At 40.1% G+C, this 23,960-nt stretch overlaps 1 protein-coding gene across 1 annotated transcript in view; it reads right to left on the bottom strand.

The window, feature by feature from the left end:
- Positions 1–11,727: 11,727 nt before the first annotated feature.
- SLC9C1 (solute carrier family 9 member C1) overlaps positions 11,728–23,960 on the bottom strand; it is an 87,058-nt gene continuing 74,825 nt past the window's right edge. The window contains exons 24-28 of the mRNA XM_039250338.1: positions 18,497–18,628; positions 17,915–18,100; positions 15,932–16,058; positions 15,002–15,048; positions 11,728–12,541 (exon numbers count right to left, since the gene is read on the bottom strand). Coding sequence (XP_039106269.1) covers positions 12,464–12,541; positions 15,002–15,048; positions 15,932–16,058; positions 17,915–18,100; positions 18,497–18,628 — 570 coding nt within the window. The 3' untranslated portion in view covers positions 11,728–12,463. The remainder of the gene's footprint in view (positions 12,542–15,001; positions 15,049–15,931; positions 16,059–17,914; positions 18,101–18,496; positions 18,629–23,960) is intronic.

The following is a 23,960-nucleotide window of genomic DNA, read 5'->3' on the forward strand; positions in this document are numbered from 1 at the left end:
CTAACTCAGGTGCTGAGGCTGGTGAAAAGAACTGTCAACATCTATTAGGACAGCCGGTATGCCTTCGCCACAGCGCATGTGCATGGGTCCTTATGCAAAGAGCTGGGGCTCATAACCTCGGCAGGAAAAGATATTAAAAATAAAAAAGAGATCTTAAGCTTGCTGAAAGCCATCTGGCTGCCAGCTAAAGTGTCAATAATCCCCTGCAAAGGATATCAGAAAGGCTCCTCTCCGGAGGCGTTCAAGAATCAACAAGCTAACACCGCCGCTCGAGAGGCCACCCAAAAGCCAGTGGGGAAGAAGGACGAATTCATTTTGGGATGGCCCCTGGCCTTAGATCAAAATGTGCCACCCCCATTCTAGTACCCATCTGAGTGGGGTCTGGCATTGCTGGCTCTGCAGCTATCGGGACAGCTTCCTTAATAGTTGGGCACAAAAATTTTATAACCCTCAGCAGACAGGTGGACAAGGCCCTCAGTCTCATAAAAAGTTCTGTTACTAAGCTTGAGACACAGGTCGACTCCCTAGCTGACGCTGTCCTCCAGCACCGGCCAGGGCTAGACGTCCTATTTTTGAAACAAGGGGGCCTGTGTGCCACACTGGGAGAAGCCTGTTGCTTTTATACAGACTATTCTGGAGTAATCAGAGAAAGCTTGGCCCTGGTTAGAAATAACAAAAAAAGAAAGAGAAAAATGAAGACAACAGGGTGAGGGCTGGTATCGATCTCTATTCTCATGGGCCCCTGGTTACCAGCTCTGCTCTTGGCTGCTGCAGGCGCCTCAGTGCCCTTGCTACTGGGCCTCCTAATCAGCCCATGTCTCGTAAATTGGCTACTGAACTTTATAAGAGAAAAGATAAACTTGACAAAGATAATGGTCTTAAGATCTGCCTACAACAGGCTCAGCCAGGATGATGAGTCCATGATTTGACTCATATACTTAAAGCCAGTGGGGAATGTTGCACGTGAATGTCATGTCCTTCCATCTTGACCCAGAGCTTATCTTTGGGGTCTATACTTGGCGAGGGGGGGGGCGCTACATAACTATCCTCAGGTGCAAGGGGAAAAAACCAAACAAGTAAAAAGATAAGGGTTAATGGTCCCTGTTAACGGTTATTTATGACACAGCTGGCATACTCTGGCCTTGAGGTAATAACTATTCCTTTAAGCCCCCCTACCACCCTACACCTCACCTTCAGGATGACAAATGTCCTACACACCAGGATGAGGGCCGCTCTCTTTATCACTTTGTAGCCTTTTCACAATAACCGCTCAATTCTGCTTCTGCACTGCCCACGTGCCTGCTTGCTCATTATAAAAAGCCCTAAGTCCTTGGACTCGGGTTGCGCATTTAGAGTTCTGTGCTAACTCTGTGCGGTCCCGGCCGGTCATAAAGACTCCCTTAGTTCGCCTTCGGTGGTCTCGGTTGGTCTCTGTGTCTCTCAGCACAACAAAAATAACTCTATACCAAAAAGGGCGCATTTGACTGTACGTAAGTTATGTCTAAATAGAAAAAATAAAGTGGTTAAAAAAAGAAAGAAATGAACTTGAGGCTAGGCACCACGGGTTTTTGGTATTGTGCTTTTATATTTGATGGTTGGTTCCAGCTTGGGCTCTCATTTGTTTCTTCATTTTTTTCAACAAGTGTGTGTTGAGCACCTACCATATGCTAAGCGAGTTCAATGTCGAGCGAAGCAGATACAAGCTTCTCCTCATGGAGCTCCGTGAAGGAAATAAGGCAAAATGCTTTATTGCTCGTGAGAGGTCACACTTGCACCAGTCAGAAGCAGCAGGGGGAGGGGGCTAGTTGTGTGACACCAGAGCCACCACCCCATCACTGCGCCCTTGTAGCTGCGCCCCAGGCTTCTGGGGGACTCTGTTCAGCATTTCCAGGATGGCATCACTACCAACTGGAAGAGAGACAATAACCTCTGCGTAGGAGGAGAAAACATTCTGAAGTGAGGAGGGTTTGTAAGCGAAACGAGGGCAATCCAATCTAGGGGACTCGACGCACAAAGCAAAATACATGATTATTTCTAACATTTCAGTACTCTAACCGCAAATACAAATGAAAACATAAAAAGCTTAATTCTCTCCGTTAAAAATGAGGGTGGAGACCTTCTCACCTCCCCCCACCCTTTTTTCCATAGAGCTTTTACATTGGAAAACTTTTAAGTTCTTAATGTCTTCAAAAGGCATGTAAATTTTGGAAACGCTGAATAAACAGCTCAGGAACGTTTCCTCCAGGAGCTAACTCTTTGAAATGTAATCACCAAGGAGTACACACCCCAACTCCCTGTTTCCCCCTGGGGAGTAGCCTCAGAAACTGAGAAACTGACTCCCAACTGCAAGCCTACGTGCAGTTAAAAAGAGGAAATGTTCTAAGGACATTTGGCAAGTACATTACCAAATTAATTTAGGATGGATTATATGTGGCAAGTGGTACATACAGTTAATTCTCTTATTTGAGGACTAGGCATTTGAATCGTGAGAAAATGTGTGCAATAGACTGTATCTGCTTGGTTCTATAAAAGGGCAAGATTCTTTTGTTTTTGCAGTCTCCTCCTCAGTGGATTGCCTGTGATTTGCCTCACATCCCAGTTTGATGCTTATTCAATAATAAAACTTTTCTTTTTCTTCTACTTTTGCAGAAAGATTTTCTGGGGAGGCAGGAGATTTTGGTTTTCATTGTATTTCTCCAACAGTACCTCCATTCAATTTTTCATTAATCCTTCGGGTAATTAGTGCTAGGAAAGATGTTAGGTGGCAGATTTTCTTATCTTGGGAATATATGAAATTCAGAAAATGCTCTCTCTTCAGTAAATTAAATAAAGCAACGAAGTAAGAAAAAGATTGGTTTTTTTTAAGCTTATTTGTTTATTTATTTTGAGAGAGACAGAGACAGTGCAGATAGGGGAGGAAAGAGAGAGAGAGAGAGAGAGAGAGAGAGAATTCGAAGCAGGCTCCATGCTGCCAACGCAGAGCCTGACGCGGGGCTCAAACTCACAAAACAGCGAGATCATGACCTTAGCAGAAACCAAGAGTCAGTCGCTTAACTGACTGAGTCTCCCAGGTGCCCCTAAGAAAGAAAATTCTCAACAAAGCATATACTAAATATTAGAGGTGTTTACTGAATTCAGGTCAAAGAAACCTAGAGCTGCACTAATCTGTTTCTCCCATCTTCCTCTGTCAAAACCATTTCCTTTTCCAGGTTGGATAACTACAATATATATTAGGGAACGTCTTCCAAGTTATCTAAAGCTTTCTTCTCTATGTATAAGAAATCTGAGATAACAGCCAATGCTCTGCCATTCTGGTATGAAGAATGTGGTGTGTGTGTGTGTGTGTGTGTGTGTGTGTGGGAGAGAGAGAGAGAGAGAGAGAGAGAGAGAGAGAGAGAGGAGAGAGAGAGAAAAGAGAGAAAGAGAGAGAGAAAGAGAGAGGGAGAATGGATATGAAGTATCCTCTTGACACATTGCTATAATTTAGAATTAAACTTTCTCTTCGCCATTACTTTCAGGAAAAAATGAAAAAACTTCAGTGCAATCTAAAAGTCCCTCTCCTCAATGGCTTCTGTATCTTTCACACTGCCTAGAGGTCAGTAGCAGGGAACCAGAAATTTTCACCATCATGAAGACAAAATGGCCAAGGACATTTAGCCAGTGAGTAGGACTATAATAATAGTCCTCAGTATGAATTAAGATAGCCCAGACTTTGGGGGGAGCAGTTTGAGCACACAGGCTGGACATTGCCCATGGGTGGTTAGATTACTTCCAATGTTGAGCAAAGGCTTCTTTCAGTCCAAGAGCCAATGCCACAGGGATGAGGGTTGGAAATCAATCTGCCATTGCCAGGAATCACTCCTTAACTTTCAAGCGTCACTTTTACTCAGGCCACTAGATGGAGAAGTTGAGCTGAGTGGAAGTGCTAGCTACTGACCATGAAAATTTCCTGTGGCTGTGTGAGGTAGCAGGAGTTTTATAATACACACATTTATTGCAGTGAAAACGACTCTGGACTAAATAATCTACCCCCACTTCACAAATGAAAATATAGCAGCCCACATCCCACAAAAAGAAGCCAAAATAACAAAACTTAGAGTCAGACCATTCTCTTTATCTGCCTCAGTGCTGACCCCAGTGCCTACCAGGTGAGAAAGTATAGGAATCGAATTGGAAATAAAAGCCTGGATCCTCTAGCAGAGGATGGTGAAATCAGAGGAAAGTTGAGCTGAAATCTTCAAATTTACTTTCCTATCCTTTGGCCTTACTGTAGAGAATTGGTGACCAGCGTAAGGATTGTTTTGCTGTATCTCAAGATCATAGGCTAATATAATAAAAGTAAATATTTGTTGAGAGCTTCCTATGATTCATGCACTATATTAAATGTTTTTAGATATAGGGGCACCTGGGTGGCTCAGTCGGTTAACCTCCCAACTCTTGATTTCGGCTCAGGTCATGATCTTGTGGCTGGTAAGATCGAGCCCCACATGGAGCTCTATATGATGGTGCAGAGCCTACTTGGGATTTTCGCCTTCTCTCTCTCTCTGCCCCTCCTCCTCTCCCCCCCACTCAAAATAAATCAATAAAACGTAAATGTTTTTAGATATTATTTCTCTTTTGCTCATGGCAAGCTATTGTCAAGCTAAGATTGTTCTTCCCTCTAGCAAAGCATAAATTTAAGACAGTAGGGAGTTCCTGGACCTTAGGCTATTGAGAAGAATGCTTTTTTTTTTTTTTTTTTTTAATTGTACTAATATATTTGCAAAGTGATGGAGACTCATCAGTTTAACCATTTGTTTTCTGCCCTTTCCTTTCTTGGGCAGCCAGAAGTGCCTGNTCTTGTTTTGTAGTAGCTACGAGTGTCGAAGGAATATCATACATATCCCGCCTGGGGAGTGTGGGGTGAGCTGGTTTGTACTTTGCCCTCAGCTTTTGCTCATGGCAAGCTATTGTCAAGCTAAGATTGTTCTTCCTCTAGCAAAGCATAAATTTAAGAAAGGAGGGAGTTCCTGGACCTTAGGCTATTGAGAAGAATTCTTTTTTTTTTTTTTTTTTGTAATTGTACTAATATATTTGCAAAGTGATGGAGACTCATCAGTTTAACCATTTGTTTTCTGCCCTTTCCTTTCTTGGGCAGCCAGAAGTGCCTGAGGAATATCACACATAACCTCCCCCCCTTCCCCCCAGGAGGGAGGGTGTAGGGTGTGCTAGTTTGTGCTTTGCTCTCAGCTTGCCTTATGTTCCCTCCTCAGTGGGGTCTGGAGCCAATGGCCAAGAAAGAATTCTTGACATGCCTTTGGTGCAAAAAGGTGACTTTATCAAAGCATGACCCATAGGCAGAAAGAGCTACTGCAGGACAGGAGAATAGACTGATGATGTGCTGGGGAGTTGGGGGAGATAAAATCAAGAGGAAGTTTCCAAAGGGATTTTCATATGCTAAAGAAGACTCACAGGATTCTGGAAGCCTAGTCATTGTCAAGCTAAGGCTGTTCCCTCATCCAGCAAAACATTAGCATGAAGGCAGTAGGAGCTCCTGGAGAAGTGGAGGCCCCTGCCTGCCTCAAGTTTTTGGCAGGACTGCAGGTTCTGAGGAAACTTAATTATATCTGCCATTTCCTTCTGCCTTTGTTTCCCACATTAGTGTGACTTGCTCAAGGACTTGCTCAAGGACCCCATAATAAGCAAGAGAGCTAGACAGAAGTCTAAAGAGTGTAGACCTGATCTCTCTTTCCATTGTCTTATTCAATAAGTACGTGTGGGAAGAGGGACTTAGCTTTGCACTCTGGTCTGTATCACTCCAATGTGTCTGGAAAGACTGAAACATGCTTACATATTTGGGGTGTGTTGTGCTTCCCAGTTCTTGCGCAGCTTTCAAACACCCGTCTGGTTCAACTGCCGAGGCAGCTTTAGAGGCCTTTCAGCAGAGTGATTTCTTTGAGCTTCTTCCATCTCAAAGAATTGGATGGGATAGATCCAGCTCTACCCCACTCCTTTGTAGACTCTTGTGGTTGGAGAAGGGAGCTGGGAGAGATATTAATCTGTAAGGAAAACGCTTATGGATGATTTTATGGTAGGAAAAGGTCTTGTTAATTTAGGAGTTCTTGTAGAGTGGGGAACCTAATAGCTTAGCTAAGAATTCCCTAGTCTGCTTCCTTCCCAGAAGTCTTAACGAGAGGGTGAAGGCTGCATGGTGTGATAACATTGGGAGGCCTTCCTGGGGATAACTTTCCAACTGCACACTTTGGGGTGCAGAGTATGAGCTGATGAGGAGTTCCGGCTAATGTCAGAGAGTTAGTTATGTCTTTGAAACTATGGCTAAGTGTTTCTGGTATTCCGCATTAATGTGTATTTGGTTAGAAACCAGAGTTTCAGTACCTCCCTAAGTGAATTTTGGGGCTGGGATTTTGCTTTCTGGTGGATGGATGTCCTCATATAGCTCCACCAACTTGCCAGGAACAGTAAAACCACAGAGGGGTAATGTTTGATGGTAAGAGGACTATTTGGGAACAAAATGGGGACTTGTTCAGCTCACTGAGAGGGCGCTTACAGGTGGATGGTGCTGTTTGAGCCGCGAATGACACTTGGGAAGAATGTTCATTTGCAAAGTTTCCTGTTTCTCATTCATAACACTAATATAGAACGTAAGATTAAAATTAAGCATCGGGGGGGGGGGGGAATGACAAGCCAGATTTAAGCTCTGTGAAAGTTAAAAGCTAAATTAAAAAGAAATCCAAGAACCAAAGGACCAAGGAAAGTTTTTTATCTAAAAAATTGAAAAGCAGACGTTCTGGGCTTTGTAAGCAAATAAGTGGGATCTTCCTCTGAAGAGTCCAATGGAAGTGAACTCTAAGTGCCCTTCTCAGGCCAAAGTCCATGTATTACATTCTTTCGGATGAGGGGACAGTCCAGGGCACACAGACACCCATATCCTGCTGATGGAGGGTGAATATATGCCATGCATGGTGCTGGGATTATTTCAGATCTCAGTGCCTTGTTCAGGGTTCTTTCCCCACATGAAAATGTTTACACTCCAGGACACAAACCTGATCAGACATTGACCACAACTGGTATTTGTGGAGTGTACCCTCTTCTCCAATGGCTCAGATTTCTGAGATCAAGTCTCAGGAATTTAAACAGCAGCATCACAAATTATACTGAATGTGCTTGGAGGATTTGAGTCCCAGTGTCATGATGTCTGAGTGTGACTTTGAATAATTTATCTGAATTCCCTAAGTTCCATTATTTTGTCTGTAAAACGAGGCAATGATAGTACCCACTCTACAGTTCCCGTGATGATCGCCTGAGAGTCTGGGGCATACTGAGCTCACTGTAAGTGACAAGCTAATGGAGGAGAGCTCTTTCCCCATCTGGTGTCCTGTTCAGGGTTGACAGCTGTACCCTCTGTTGCCCTGACACTACGGCTTGTCACCATCTCATTCATTCTGCTGCGGTGGAGTGGCTTATCAGGTTGATGAATTTGGAAGCAGAATCTCGACGTTCTTTGTCCAGCCCCTTCTCTCTGATTTCTTTTGGGAGTGAATTTGACCTTATAAATCTTACATTTTCTATTGTTCTCAGCTCGGCAGTAAGCTTAATGATGTATACCTACAACGGTCAGTCCATCCAGTTTTGGGGGTCAGAAGGCAACCATATTCTTTATGTCAGTTTCATCACTAATGAAGGTGTGTGCATGAGTGTGTGTGCTTGTGTGTGTGTGTGTGTGTGCGCGCGGTTTAGTATCCAAATGCCTTAATCCTTTTTTTTTTGTTTTGTTTTCATTGGGTTCAGCACTCAGTAGAAAAAGGGCACTCATTAACAGGGTTCCTTCAAGCCCTATCAGAGCTTCCAGTTAATTACCATGGGTGGGGGTGGGGGGAACAAACCAAGCTGTTTTCACTTTTAGAGAGAAGTGAGAGCAGTTTGATTTGACTTTTCCAACAGAAACAAACCAAACTGTCTTCTCTGCATGGACGTTTTATGAATGGAGTCTTTACCCTTGGCCTCTGAAAATGTGTCTACCACCAGTTGTAGAAGACAGCATTTAGCATTAGGGTTTCCAACCCCTGGTAGAAGCGTGGTCCTGAAGACATATATATATATATTTTTAAATTTTTTAAAATGTTTTATTTATTTCTAGGAGAGAGAGAGACAGCGTGAGCAGGGGAGGGTCAGAAGGAGAGGGAGTCACAGACTCTGAAACAGGCTCCAGGCTCCGAGCCGGCAGTCAGCACAGAGCCCGACGCGGGGCTCGAACCCACAAACAGCGAGATCATGACCTAAGCGAAAGTCGGACGCTTAACCGACTAAGCCACCCAGGCGCCCCTGAAGACATATATTTAAATGTTTATTAATTCTTTAGATATTTATTTAGGGCTTACTATACTGGAGGGACATGTGGTATAATAGCTAATCACGGGCTTGTTTTCAAATCTGTGAGATTTTTGGCAAATTATTTGCCTTTTCAGTTCACACATTTATAAATTGGAAATAACAGTGCTTACGTTTTATGCTTGTTGTGAGGATTCCATAAGCATTTGTTAGACACCTAACATAAGAAAGCATGCAATAGCTCTTAACTGGTTAAGGCAATTTTTTAAAAAGGATGCGAGGCATTGGGTTCATTGTTGTAATGAAAGTGGACACTGAAAGTTTCATTTAGGACTGAGATACATTGTTTAAGTCTAAGTTTCCATTCTTTACTATTTTAATTCACTGAGCACTTCCAAGATAAGTACAATGAATGACAGAAATCAATACTTGGCTTAAGATCAACATTTAAACTGCATTTTAATAGCGTTCTGTTTTTCATAAAGTGAATCAAACCATTTTTACTCTAAGAACATTATGCAAACTATCTAGGTGGCCTAAGTTTATTTTCTGGCTCGAAAACTAAAACTTATTCTATGATTTTCTGAAATGTTCTAGATATTTAAAATACTAGGTATTTTAAATGAAGAAAATTTTCCAAAAAAATATAATTCAGATGGAATGGTTGCAAGGTGCAAATGTCTTTCCATGTGGCACCAGGATCATCCACACAGGATCCAGCTTGAACTTGCTCCCTCCTGATGCAGGGAAATCTGTTTCAAAAACAGGAGGCATTTTGTGATGGGAGCGTCGATACGTGCGTTAGTTTTCAAAATAGTGTTGTCAACCGTTCCTAACAGAAGTAGGAAGGGGAAAAAAAATAAACACATGTAAAAGAACTTTGGAATCTTTCAACATTAACTTACAACCCCAAAACAGGATACATGAGAGGGTCAGTTTCATTCCCACAGGAAATACCTCCTGGCCATTATTGTTAAACGTGAGGACATTGGGTGAATATGAGTCACTCCTCATTCACAAAGTGGTGTTGGTGTCCTTTAAACTGGGAGTCAGAGTCTGGGAAGCCACTGGGGCCTGCTGAACTGAACAGGGACAGTTTATGGACTGTCAGGAGCATGTGTCATTGTGGGACACACAGTCTCAGCTCTGGCTGTTACCTCTCCTCCTCACAGCACTAGGATTACTGAGTGTGAGGAGTGGCAGAAAGGAGCAGACAATGTTCAGATAATGTATATTTGAATAATGCTTAGTAGTTTTACAATCATGTTTTTCATTACAAGACCAATAAAACTATGTAAAATAAGATCCCTACTCTTACCCTTCTAACACCTAATTGAAACATTTGGGTTTACCTTTCTGGACCATTTTTGTGTTTAAAAAGCTGTATGTAAAGGTTTGCCTTCCTTTTAATATTTTACATTGTACTGTGTACAACATTAATCTTTTTAATGGTTGGATGATAGTTCCTCTAATGGATGATCTGTAGTGAAATGATATCCTTTCTTACTATTGGACATGTGGGACTCTGTAATTTTTGCCATTAGAAATACTGGTCACTGGACAGTTTGTACATAGGTCTACTTCACTACTTTGGATTATTCTCTTTGGATTGGTTCCCAAAAGCAAATTCATGGAGTCAAAGTATATGAACATTTTTATGACTTTTGTTTCAAATTCCTTTTGCTCATCTACCAGCAAAATATAAGAAAACAAGTATCACTGTATTTTCATTTCTATTTCATCAAATCTATTTCTTTTTTTAACTTTCAAAAAATGTTTATTTATTTTTGAGAGAGGCAGAGACAGAGACAGAACATGAGTGGGGGAGGGGCAGAGAAAGAGGGAGACCCAGAATCCGAAGCAGGCTCCAGGCTCTGAGCTGTCAGCACAGAGCCTGACATGGGACTCAAATTCACGAACCGTAAGATTATGACCTGAGGTGAAGTCGGACGCTTAACTGACTCAGCCACCCCAGTGCCCTTCATCAGCTCTATTTCAAAGGAAATAGATGTTACCATCGATAAAAATTTGTTAATTTGAAAAGGCAAATGTTAATACTTCATTGTTGTTTTATTTTGTACTTATTTTCTCTCTATTCTTGGTATTGTCTTTTTCCTGAATTGGCTGTTCTTAAATTTGCCTATTGGAGTCATGGTGTTTTTTCCTCATCATTTTGCATACATTATTCCCAGGTAAAGATATTGACCATATTACACGTAATTCTTACAAATAGTTTTTCATAGTTTCTTGTTACACTTTAAATCTATTTTTATTTTTTTATTTAAAATTTTTTGAAGTACACATTAGGTAATTCACATACAGATTTTAAAAGGCTAGGTATGACCCAGATCAACTTTTAATATAAAAATATTAGCCTTTACATTCAATGACAAGAATAACAAAATTAGAGTATATGTATTTATTCTTTAATTTTTTGAGATTTATATAGTCCTGTTTATTCTTTTTTTAAAAATGTTTATAGTTTATTTTTGAGACAGAGAGAGACAATGCATGAGTGGGGGAGGGTCAGAGAGAGAGGGAGACACAGAATTCGAAACAGGGTCCAGACTGAGCTGTCAGCACAGAGCCCAATGTGGGGTTCGAACCCACGAACTGTGAGATCTGACCTGAGCTGAAGTCAGATGCTTAACCAACTGAGCCACCCAGGCACCCCTAGTTCTGTTTATTCTTCTCTGTACATTTACTGACATCCTTTATCTCTTTTTTGTTTGTTTTTATGAATATAATTTATTGTCAAATTGGCTTACATACAACCCCCAGTGCTCACTCCAACAAGTGCCCTTTCACCCATTTTCCCTCTCTCCCACACCCCCAGTACACCCTTAGTTTGTTCTCTGTATTTAAGAGTCTCTTGTGGCTTGCCTTCCTTTCTGTTTGAACCATTTTTCCCCTTTCCTTTCCCCACGTTAAGTTTCTCAAGATCTACATATAAGTGAAAATATATAATATCCGTCCTTCTTTGCCTGACTTATTTCACTCAGCATAATACCTTCCAGTTCTATCCAGATTGCTGTAAATGGCATGGTTTCATTCTTTCTCATTGCCAAGTAGTATTCCATTATATATAAACCACACATTTATTTTAAGAGTGAGAGAACAAACCATGAGGTGGGGGGGAGGGAGGGGCAGAGAGAGCCGGAGAGAAAGAATCCCAGACAGGCTCTACTCTCAGCTCAGAGCCAGACATGGAGTGTGATCCCACAACTCTGAGGTCATGACCTGAGTCGAAATCAAGAGTCAGACGGAGCCACCCACGGGTCCCTAATCTATTTTTAAATATGGTCTGTCACAGGATGTAACATGTGAGAGTTAGCATTTTTAAATGGAGATACAAAGATTTATATGAAGGTCATTTTTTAATCCAGCAATATGCTTTATTATTTATTATCTTTATGTAGATTAGAATCATATAAAGCCCGCGTGCGGGCGCGCGCACGCACACACACACACACACACACACATACACAGATGCCTTCATTGGTGCTACATTTTGGATAGCCAAGAGCCAGACTAGGTTACTCATTGGTCCCCACTGTCTTGCTCTCTTGTGTATCTTTTCTAAACATCCTCTTCCCTTCTCCACAAAGGCTGTGTTTATGTTAAACAGCAGTTGTTTCTCTCTGGATTCCTTTCAGTTTCAGTTGGCACTCTCCACAGTGTATCTTGTATTGTTATTTAACTGCCTGCTAATCAGTTTTGCTTCTTTTGCTGGAATAGAAACTCTTGAAAATTAAAGTCATCACGAAATACCTGTTTATATCTTCCATCAGGCATGGCAGCCTGAGAGATGACCTCCTGGATGGGGGGCACTCGGCGTTGCTTGTGCAATTAAGTAGCAGAATGTAGAGAGGAGACCATGAGTCTATAAAGTTTTCAGAAATCTAGATCAAGGAATCTTATTTTAAAGTTAATTTTCCAAGTTAGAATTTAGAAATAGTGTCATGAGAAGAAGGAATGGGCTATTGGAAAGTGATCATATTGTGATAATGGCTAGTGGAAAGTGGGTAATTTACACTGTCACAAAGGAGCCCGTGAACGTCTGGCTTCAGCCTGTATCTCCAGAGACAGGCCTGATCGGGTCAAACTGAGGAAACTGAGGCAGCTTACCAGATATTCATTTTCCATGATAGGTGACCTCATAGATGTCCATGTCCTCCTTGAAATTATCAAGTAACCCTGTAGACTCTTGAATCTAGAAATTGAGAAAGGAGACAGGAGTCAAATTCTGAGACTATTAGTAAGTGTCAGGTTTATAAAGCAGGGCACATGTCAAATCCGGGTTACAGAGCAGGAGGCTGAGAAGGAGAACTTCTGGTATTGGCAGTGCTGTGTGCTCCATCCTGGACACCAAAACACTTTGTAAGGAGCTGCTGGATTTGGGGGATGGGCCTTTTTATGAAGTAAAGGGATAGCCCCAGTTCTGGGGTGTGGTGGGGGGAGGAGCTGGGGGGGCAGGACAAGAGCGGGCCCAGAAACACCCATAACTAGGATCTAACCTCAGGGAGAAAAGGCACTTAATAAATAACACAAGTTGACAATTGTCTCCTAAGACTCACTCACAGATGCTTCTACCACTTAACCAACTGTCTCTCACTTCCACACTACTTTATATTAACAGCCTCATGCAATCAGTTTTTTTTTTTTTCTTTAATTATGAAAAAGCACTTTGGGGGACTCTCTCCAGGGAGAGCATTAGCTTCTCTGGCTCCTCACTCGCTCTTCAATATCTGCTAGTAAGCAGATTCCTCCACGTGTGGCACCCTTGCCCAGGCTAAGGAGAAGGAAAGGCTAACCAGTGGCCCCCAGGCGCCGTCTAATATTTTAGCTTAAGTGTTCGCCTCTTCTTCCATTTTTTAAATTGTCATTTCCTTTTGTTATTTCCTAGTCTTCAGCAGCAACCGTGTTTGAGAGAATTAGAGGAGATGCCTGCCTCCATAGTTTTTAGAAATTTACTATCTGGAGAACACAAGAAGTTTGGAGAAGTTGTTTTCCATGTTGAGAAGGGGGTAGCAGAGAATGACAGAAGTTCTGGGCACAGATTGCTTGTTATGTGCCAAACACTATGCAGCCTACTTTCTTTTCTTTTCTTTTTTTTTTTTAAATGTTTTATTCATTTCTAGGAGAGAGAGAGAGAGAGACAGCGTGAGCAAGGGAGGGTCAGAGAGAGAGGGAGTCACAGACTGAAACAGGCTCCAGGCTCTGAGCTGGCAGTCAGCACAGAGCCCGACGCGGGGCTCGAACCCACGAACCGCGAGATCATGACCCGAGCGAAAGTCGGACGCTTAACCGACTAAGCCACCCAGGCGCCCCTATGCAGCCTACTTTCTGTTTGTTGGATCAGCATGGCATCACTACACGAGACACACATGGTTATCATTCCTATTGTACAGATGCTTAAACAGGTTAGGAAATCTGTCCGAGGTCACACAGCTAATAAGTAACGGAAGCCAGGAAGCAAACTAGGGGTCTCACGCCAGAGCCCATACTCTTAGCTCCTGTGCTATTGACTCTGCCCTTCCAGGCACTGAGCCACAGCCAGGAAAGGTCTGAGGAAAGCTTCCCCAGAAAGATGGCAAAATATTTAGGGAGTTAGTGAACTTCCTGCTTTTATGCAGGAGAAGGGCAATGAGTACTAAAGAAAACGTGTTGGCCTCTTGAAGATCAGAGAGACACAAGAGAACACCTTCCGCCTCCCCCACAAAACCTGTAATCGCGTTTCACTCAACACGATTGAGGAAAGTTTCGGGGGAGAAGGAGCGGGCATTCTCAGAGTTCTGTGTACAGCGCTAATAAAGAAGACGGACTTGATGTAAAACATATTTCTAACAACCAAATACACAATTTTCTGGCTTGTCTATTTGTAGCAGACATCCCTCTCAGGCCTTGGTTTTATAATCCGCATCTCCTGGAGTAATACAACCAGCTTGGCACAAACCGTATTTAAAAATAAATTCTCTACCCCATCTGGCGCTCCCCAGGACTCAGTCAGTACGCAATCTGGTGTAGATGTAATGAGGTACTTCCATTCTATTTCTCTGTGCCCCAGTTTCATTTCCAGGACCCTATAGTGTTTCAGAACTTGGGATCTTGTTGTAAAGTTGGCCCAGGTGTTTGAAGATCCCAAGATCGCCAAGTCACCTATCCAAGTTCATAGCGGAGTATAAAATTAATATTTATGGGATTTTCTGAATAACTTAGGTTAGCCTGGGATAGATTAGATTAGTGCATTTATCGCTGAGCTCCTGCTTTGTGACAGGCATTGTGAAGGCAAAGCGTCTTCAGGTTGGGAGATCCTGGATGCGAAGCTGAGGGAGCAATGAAGGCTTCAGACCAGTCAAAGTTTCAGCCCAAGGTGGAAAAGTGGGAAGAGCTCTTGTACATGGCAACCCTCACCACCCCAGTAGTACGTGGTGGCTAATGTGATTCAAAAGGAACATTCTGGTATCTTCTGAACTTTCTTTTTCTTTGTCATTTATTTAATATTTACCTAAAAATATAAAACCAGTTTCCACTGTACTGGTCTAAGAGACAGTGCTCATATTATTGAAATCTATAAAATGATTACCAGGTAAACTCCTTCCGATTAAGAGTTTAAATTCCAGACTTTCTTTTTCCCCAAAATAAAACTTTTAAAAATACAATTTTAACTTACCTCACTATTTGCTCTAAACTGAAGATCTGTATATAGCCTGTTTGTAGCTGGTGGAAAAAAGACCGTGTTAGTTCAAGCACTGAAACAAAGTGCTTTCAATTAATCCAACTATCACATTAGACCAGGTGTCATCATTCACTCTCAGGGCCTGTGATTTGAAATTGGTGGTAAACTCAATTGGTGGGAAGAGGGTCACTTAAAAAAAAAAAAAGGCTTAAAAGTCTTTTATTATAAAGATTATGTAGGGGTGCCTGTGTGGGTCAGTTGTCCCACTCTTGATTTTAGCTCAGGTCATGATCTCATGGTTCATGAGCTCAAGCCCCACCTCTGCTCTGTGCTGTCAGCACAGATTGAGATTCTCAATCTCCCTCTCTCCCTGCCCTTCCCCTGCTTGCTCATGCTCTCTCTCTCTCTCTCAAAATAAATAAATAAATAGATAAATAAATAAATAAATAAATAAATAAATAAATAAATTTTAAAAGAAGATTATGTAACAAATATGCAGGGAGTTTGGAAAGAGAGAAAAAATTACCTATAGTTCCATCATTTCAAACACATTTATGGTAATGTGTATTTGAGAATGAATGCCAGGCCCAGTGGTGATTGGAACAGTCATACTGTACACGATTTTCATTATTACTACTCTGTAAAATATTTTAATTTGAGGGAAGAGCTAAAATTCCCTCATTAGTCTTTTTTCCCCATATTATTTTGATAACTATACATGTTTATTCTTATAGATGAAATATAGAATAATTTCTACCGTAACATGGATATTCTCAGTCTGAATTCGCCCATTGGATATCAAATATGGCAATTAAAAAGATTTCTCAATGCTCTATGTAGAATGCATACCACAGTTTCCAACACATACATACACTTACATAAATGGAAAGTAAGTTCTCAGTTACTCAATGAAATCGAACTCACATGATGGTGCTGTCGGAAGAGATGCTTTACGTGAAGGTACATACTTTCTAGTGTTCCATCTGAACTTTGTCACATCAACCAAAGTTTGAACAATCATTACCTTTGTGAAATCATCAGTGCCTTGCACCTGAAGTTTGACAGAATATAAGTTAGTAGATGAGTATATATCATACAATTAAATGTTTCTCTGGTAAGCTCCCATCTCAGAACCTCTCTAAATATAGGGGCTGAAAAGTAAACATGTCTATATTAGAGAGATATCTTAAACTACCTGGATATGTTGGCTTTTTGAAAGTCAATATTCCATATAATTACTTTTTAAAAAGTATTTATTTATCTTTGAGAGACAGAGCGTGATTGGGGGAGAGGCAGAGAGAGAGGGAGGAGACAAGGATTCTGAAGCAGGCTCTAGGCTCTGAGCTGTCAGCACAGAGCCTGACCCATGGACTGTGAGATCATGACCTGAGCTGAAGTCGGACACTTAACCAACTGAGCCACCTAGGCATCCCTACTTTCATTGATTTTTTAAAAGTTTTGCTCATTTCTCTTACAAATGAGAAAAACCAATTAAGAGTTAATCATTAATGATCCTTTAAAATATCACCCAGAGAGATTTTCTATGTGGCAAAAAGAAAGTTAAAAAACAGTGGATTTCAGGGCACCTGTGTGGCTTAGTTGGTTAAGCATCCAAATTGGGCTCGTCATGATCTCATAGCTCTTGAGTTCAAGCCTTGTGTCAGGTTCTGTGCTGACAGCTTGGAGCCTGGAGCCTGCTTCAGATTCTGTGTCTCCCTCTCTCTCTGACTTTCCCCACTCACGCTCTCTCTCCTTCAAAAATAAATAAACATTAAGGATTTTTTTTGTTTTTTTTTTAAATGTGGATTTCAAGAAATCCTTCGGCCTGTAGTTGTTTTTGGTATGCTTTGAATCACATTGGTACCCAAATCTACCATAAGCAGGGCTTTCTGTCTAGGAGAGTATACAGAGTTGGGTAGATTTTAGGCTGCCTTGAGAATCTCTTGGTTGGCCATCCAAATTCCCAACGGGCACCCAACTCAAGTTCTGTTATGAAATATTCAAGAATAGAGGTAGAGAGCAACATAGTTAAGAGTAATGTCTTACTTCCTCTCATATGGGTATCACATTGGTGATAGAAAATTTTTCTTGTGACCCTTTCTCACCTTGGGATTCCTCTTATCCCCACCTCATGTTTCTCTTGTGTCTCAAATCTACCCTGTTCTTTCTATCAAAGCTGCACATGTTTTATTAATATATTTATATATTTTTCTTTTCACTTGGTTGAGAGATTTTTTTTAAGGGCAAGTTGCAAATCTCACTTCTCTTGATCACTTTAGCATCCAGCATTGTTTCTGTGATATATTAATTGCTTAAACACAGATGTCTAATTTAATTGACTCTAGGTGCCTCTTTCAATTTACTTTCTGTAGCTATATTTTGTATGTCCCGATTCCTCCTGACGTATGCCTCTCTTACGTTACCCAACACACATACACACAAACACACACACACACACACACACACACAGCTTAAATATGAGGAATGTTTCACTTCTATATTCACTTGAAAAGTAGCTGAAGAAATACCACTGAAACTCAGTTCAGCGTGGGCCTGGCAGAACCTTTCTAGAGTACCGTTGATGCAGTCCAGAGAAAGTGGTCCTTCTGCGTTGCATAAATGAACAGGCCCTCTTTTGCTATTTGCAACAGCACCACAATCTAACTATGGCCAAAATGTACAGGTTGGCCAGCCTCATTGACATCAAACAGGAATATCTATGTGTTTGGGCTATTCAGTGCCAAAGCAATCAGTGAACTTATGTGTGTGGGGTGTGTATGTGTGTTTCTGGAGTGGTAGGGGAAAGGGAGAGGATGGGAAGGTGGAAAAGTGACAATTTTTCTAATGTGAACGCATTGTTGGACATATGGCATATTGACCTGAAGACACAAATCAACATTTCTTTACCTGATAGCATGTTATAGGAATTACGGAAGGTGCCTTATAAGCTTTCCGTAACTGACAATCTTCTAGGGCACCATGTACGAGGATGACATAGATTACAGTTTCATCATAGATATCAGTCTTGGTGTTCTTTGGTATGTCTCTGATGCAAACGTTACAGAGTTTTAATTGCATCTTGTAGTTCCAGTCCTACAAGGAAAACACAGTTTCATAATCTACTGTTTATAAGGCTTTATGTAAATTCCTAAGTAGTTCATTAGTAACAGTACTTTATTTTTTTTAAAGAGATTTTATTTATTTTTTTAATGTTTTTTTTTTTTTTATTTCTAGGAGAGAGAGAGAGACAGCGTGAGCAGGGGAGGGTCAGAGAGAGAGGGAGTCACAGACTCTGAAACAGGCTCAAGGCTCTGAGCTGGCAGTCAGCACAGAGCCCGACGCGGGGCTCGAACCCACGAACCGCGAGATCATGACCTAAGCGAAAGTCGGACGCTTAACCGACTAAGCCACCCAGGCACCCCATTAGTAACAGTACTTTAATACAACTCCATTCAGAGAGAAGGGTGAGTTTAAGTAAACACTTCTTACCTCATAAGATAAATGTTCCCTGATTTTTTTGGCAGTAATAGAAAGGCCAAGTTTTAGCCACATTTTATATTCAATGTGAGGACAACATTGCTCAAAAGCTTCATATAAGTGATTTTTGGAAATAAAACATGTCTGAAAAAAGGAGGATACAAATTTAATATTTCATTCTGTACAACTATAGTTTAAGGATGTAAGATTTTCTCATTTACGTTTAACATTAAAATGAAGAATTTAAATGATGTAAGATTCATGTTGTTGCCTGTTTATCTGATAAAATGTGTATAATTGTAAATATTGGTGTGATCGTGTCATAAATTAAATATTAAAAGGCCTCATGTTCCAATGAGACATTCTTTATTATTCTTATAAATTCTGAAAAAGTAGAAAACAACGTATCAAAAATTATTTAAACTTTAACTAAAGATATGAATATTTCTAAATATACATTATTTTAAAGAAGTAAACTTTTTAACTAAAAGTAAAATGCCAATGCTAACAATGATCAGAATAGTGACTATCAGGAATAAGCTGCTATGAATATATAAGACACTGTGCTTGATGGTTTTTATTTCTCATGGTTAAGTATGTATGAGCGGCGTTGCTGGGTAATATGGTAATTGTGTGTTTAACTTTATAAGAAAAGAAAGGGTTGAGACATTTTACAATCTCATCAGCCATGGATGGGAATTTTAGTTGCTCTCCATCCTTACCAAGACGTGGTACTCATTATTTTTATTTGTAGTCAAAGGAGTCAGTATGTAGTGATACCTCATCGTGATTTTTAATCTGAATTTCTCTGAGAGCTAAATTATATCAAGCATCTTCTTTCTGTGCTTATTGGCCCTTTGTATGTTCTTTTGTGAAATGTTTGTTCAAATCCTTTGCCTAACTTTTATTTTTAAAATGTAAGTTTATTTTCTTTATTTTGAGAGAGACAGAGACAGTGTGGGCAGGGGAAGGGCAGAGAGAGAGAATCCAAAGGAGGTTTCATACTGCCTGTGCAGGCTGATGCGGGGCTCAAACTCAAGATCGTGACCTGAGCCAAAACTAAAAGTTGGAGGACACTTAGCCAACTGAGCCACCCAGGCACCCCATTTTGCCCAATTTTTAATTTGGTGACTTGCCTTATTTTTGAGTTGTAAGAATTTTTTATAGGTTCCATTGTAAATTAATTTTTCAGATAAAGGTGTTGTGAAAAACTCCCCACAGTCTGTGGCTTGCTTTTTCCATATTCTTTAAGGTGTCTTTTTAAAAGGAAGAAGATTTTAATCTAGTGACATTAAATTTATCAGTATTTCCTTTTATGGTTAGTGCTTTTTGTATCCTGGCTAAGAAAACTTTGCCTACATTAAGATCTTTGTTTCCCTTTAGAATTTTTATAACTATAATTTTTGTTTAGGTCTATGATCATTCCAGATCAATTTTTGTGTGTAGTGTATGGGGTCAAGACTCATAGCTTCCATATGGATATTTGGGATTTTCAGGATCATTTGTTGAAAATGATATTATTGTTAAAGATCTAGTGACTGTGCATATATGAATCTATTTCTGGATTCTCTTCCTTATTTCATGGATCTATATTGTCTTAATCTTAAGCTAATACCACGTGGTTTTGATTATAAGGATTTATAATCAGGCTTTAAGTCAGACAATGTAGGTCATCTAACATTATTCTTTTTAAACTTTTAATTCCAGTGTATTTCATATATAGTGTTATATTAATTTCAGGTATACAATATAGTGACTCAACAATTCCATATATTAGTCCATGCTCATCAAGATAAGTGTACTCCTGGGGCATCAATGGGTGGCTCAGTCAGTTAAGCATCTGACTTCAGCTCAGGTCATGATCTCATGGTTCATGAGTTCAAGCCCTGCATCAGGTTCTGTGCTGACAGCTCGGAGCCTGGAGCCTGCTTCGGATTCTGTGTCTCCTTTTATCTCTGCCCCTCCTGTGCTTACTCTCTGTGTCTGTCTCTGTCTCTCTCTTTCAAAAATAAATAAACATTAAAAAATTTTTAGGGGCACCTGGGTAGCTCAGTCAGTTAGGCATCTGACTTTGGCTCAGGTCATGATCCACGGTTTGTGGGTTCGATCCCCGCATCAGGCTCTGTGCTGACAGCTAGCTCAGAGCCTCGAGCCTACTTCAGATTCTGTCTCCCTCTCTCTCTGCCCCTGCCCCACTCACACTCTGTCTCTCTGTCTCGCTTTCAAAAATAAACATTTAAATTTTTTTAAAAAGATAAGTGTACTCTAAATTCTCTTCACCTATTTCACACATCCCCCCATCTACCTCTCCTCTGATAACTACCTGTTTATTCTCTAAAGTTAAGAGTCTGTTTTTCAGTTTGTCTCTCTTTTTTTCCCCCTTCGTTTGTTTGTTTGGTTTTCTTAAATTCCAATGAAATCATATGCTATTTGCCTTTCTCTGACTGACTTATTTCATTTAGCAATATACCCTCTAGATCTACCCATGTTGTTGCAAATGGCAAGATTTCATTCTTTTTTATGGCTGAATAACATTCCATTGTATAATATTCTTGTTTATCCATTCATCTATTGATGGACTCTTGGGCTGCTTCCATGATTTGGCTCTTGTGAGGGGTGCATATATTCCTTCAAATTAGTGTTTTCAAATTCTTTGTGTAAATACCTCGTGCAATTACTGTATCTCAAGGTAGTTGTATTCTTAATTTTTTTAAGGAAACTCCATACTGTCTTCTACAGTGGCTCCACTAATTTGCATTTCCACCAATAGTGCACAAGGGGTCCTTTTTCCCCACATTTTTGTGAACATTTCTTGTTTCTTGAGGTTTTGATTTTAGCCGTTCTGACAGGTGTGAGGAGATCTCTCATTGTAGTTTTGGTCTGCATTTCTGATAATAAGTGATGTGTCTGTTAGCCATCTGTATGTCTTCTTTGAAAAAAATGTCTTTTTGTGTGTTTTGCCTGTTTTAAAATTGGATTATTATTTATTTTTTGGTGTTGAGTTTATAAGTTCTTTATATATTTTGGGAACTATCAAATATGTCATTTGTAAATATCTTCTCCCATTCTCCAAAAGTAGGTTAACTTTTAGTGTTCTCTTTTGTTTTTTGAGAGAGAGAGGGTGCAAGTGAGTGGAGGTCAGAAAAGGTGAGGGAGGGAGAGGGAGAGAGAATCCCATTAGGGGCAAAGAGAGATAGAGAGAGAATGAGATAGATAGTGGGACTCACCCGAAGTAGGGCTCATTGCACCCGAAGTGGAGTTCGAGCTCACCCTAAGCAGGACTTGAACTTATGAACTATGAGATCATTACATGTGCTGAATTTAGATGCTTAACCAACTGAGACACTCAGACACCTGGTTATAACTTTTAATTTTGTTAGTTGTTTCTTTCACTGCACAGAAACTTTTTATTTTCATGTAGTCCACTAGTTTATTTTTGTTTTTGTTTCCCTTGTGTCAGGAGACATAATTAGAAAGATATTACAGCCAATGTTAGAGAAATTACTACCTGTTCTCTTTTCTAAAATTTTATTATTCATTCATTCATTCATTCATTCATTTATTAGGTCATCTCTATGCCCAACATGGGGCTTAAACTTATGACCCTGAGATCAAGAGTCACATGATCTACTGACTGAGCCAGCCAGGTACCTCTATTCTAGGATTTTTATAGTTTCAGGTCTCACATTTAGGTCCTAAATCCATGTTGAGTTTATTTTTGTGTATAATGTAAAAAAGTGGCCTACTTTCACTTTTTTGCCTGTAGCTGTCCTATTTTCCTAGCACCATTTATTGAAGATACTGGTTCCCCCCCCCCCCATTTCTTTTTCTTGTCTCCTTTGTCAAAGATTAATTGACCATATAATTGTGGGCTTATTTCTGGATTTTCTATTCTATTCCATTGATCTATGTGTTTCTTTTTGTGCCGGTATCATACTGTTTCGATTACTACAACTTTGTATTATAATGTGAAATCTGGAATTATGATACCTACAGCTCTGTTTTTCAAGATTGCTTTTACTATTTGGATTCTTTTGTGGTTTTATTCAAATTTTAGGAATGTTTGTTCTAGTTCTGTGAAAAAATACTGTTGATATTTTGATAGGAATTGCATTGAACCTATAGATTACTTTGGGTTGTACAGACACTGTAACAGTATTTGTTACTCCAAGCCAAGAACATGGAACATCTTAATTTCTTTCATCAGATCAGGCTAGGGGGAGGGGTTAAAATGGCCAAAAAGGAGGGGGACCAGGAATTTTCTTGTCCCTCAAGCACATCTGAATTGAGGTCAGATCACTTGGAACACCCAGAAAATCAATCTGTAGAGTGGCAGATCTCCACAGGTGGAGAGAGACAGCATGGTGGGATTGGGGTACGTGTATGTGAAATGGGGAGATAAAATGGCATAGGCACAGAGGGTAAGGAACCCCTTCTGTGGAGAGATGAAAATCTCAGGTATCATATAATTTTATTTGTAAATATTCTAATATGCATCACTGAATAATAGACACATAAAGATTTCCCTTACCCTCTTCTTTCTCCCCTCCCCCTTTATATGTCATTGATCCCTTGAGGGAGAAAAAAAACCAGATCATTCAATCTGTGGACCTCCCCCATTTTGGATTTAGCTAGTTATTAGAAGGGTCTGATGTCAATTAACTTGTTTCTCTCCTTCCTGAATTTTCTGTAAACCGGTTAGATCTATATGGTTTCACTCTTCTCAAAAACTCTTTTAGTATTTGTGCTGCTGAAGCGAGCACACAAATTTTTTTTTTAATTAAAGAAAGGGGGTGCCTTGATGACTCAGTTCATTAACATGCATCTCTTGGTTTTGGTTCAATCATGATATTGTGGTTTGTGAGTTTGAGCCCTGTGTCAGGCTCTGCACTGACATCATGGAGCCTGTTTGGGATTTTCTCTCTCCCTCTCTCTAGCTCTCCCTGACTCCCACAGGTGCACTCTCTCTCAAAAAAACAAAAACCAAAAATCAAATATATATGTATTATATTATTATATATGTATATATGTATGATATATATTGTGTATATATATATATATATATATATAGGCTTTTAGTTTTTCTTCATTCAAGAAGACTTCATGGGTTGTGCCAGTACTTCTGCCGCATGATATCATGAGGTACGTGATGCCCAGTTGTTCAACTTCTAGTGATGCTACAATTGTCTTTAGGTGGTGCCAGCCTGGTCCTTTCATTATAATCTTTCTCATTAACATTTCACTTAGTAGTTTCAGCAGCAATTGATGGCTATTGCCCAGATCCATTATTTCATTTCAGATGGCAAAATGAAGATAGAAATTCTAAGTCTCTGCTTCTATATTTGCTAGCTGGAATTCTGTATAGAAGAATATTACTTCCTTTTTTTTTTTTTGGTATCTTGAAAATTTTCATAGAGAAAAGGAAGGACAAATGTTTAATTCTTTCTATTTTTTTAAATAATAATCAATTTTTAGA

Source organism: Hyaena hyaena, unplaced genomic scaffold (assembly GCF_003009895.1).
Source record: "Hyaena hyaena isolate Hyena2069 unplaced genomic scaffold, ASM300989v1 scaffold_366, whole genome shotgun sequence".
NCBI lineage: Eukaryota > Metazoa > Chordata > Mammalia > Carnivora > Hyaenidae > Hyaena > Hyaena hyaena.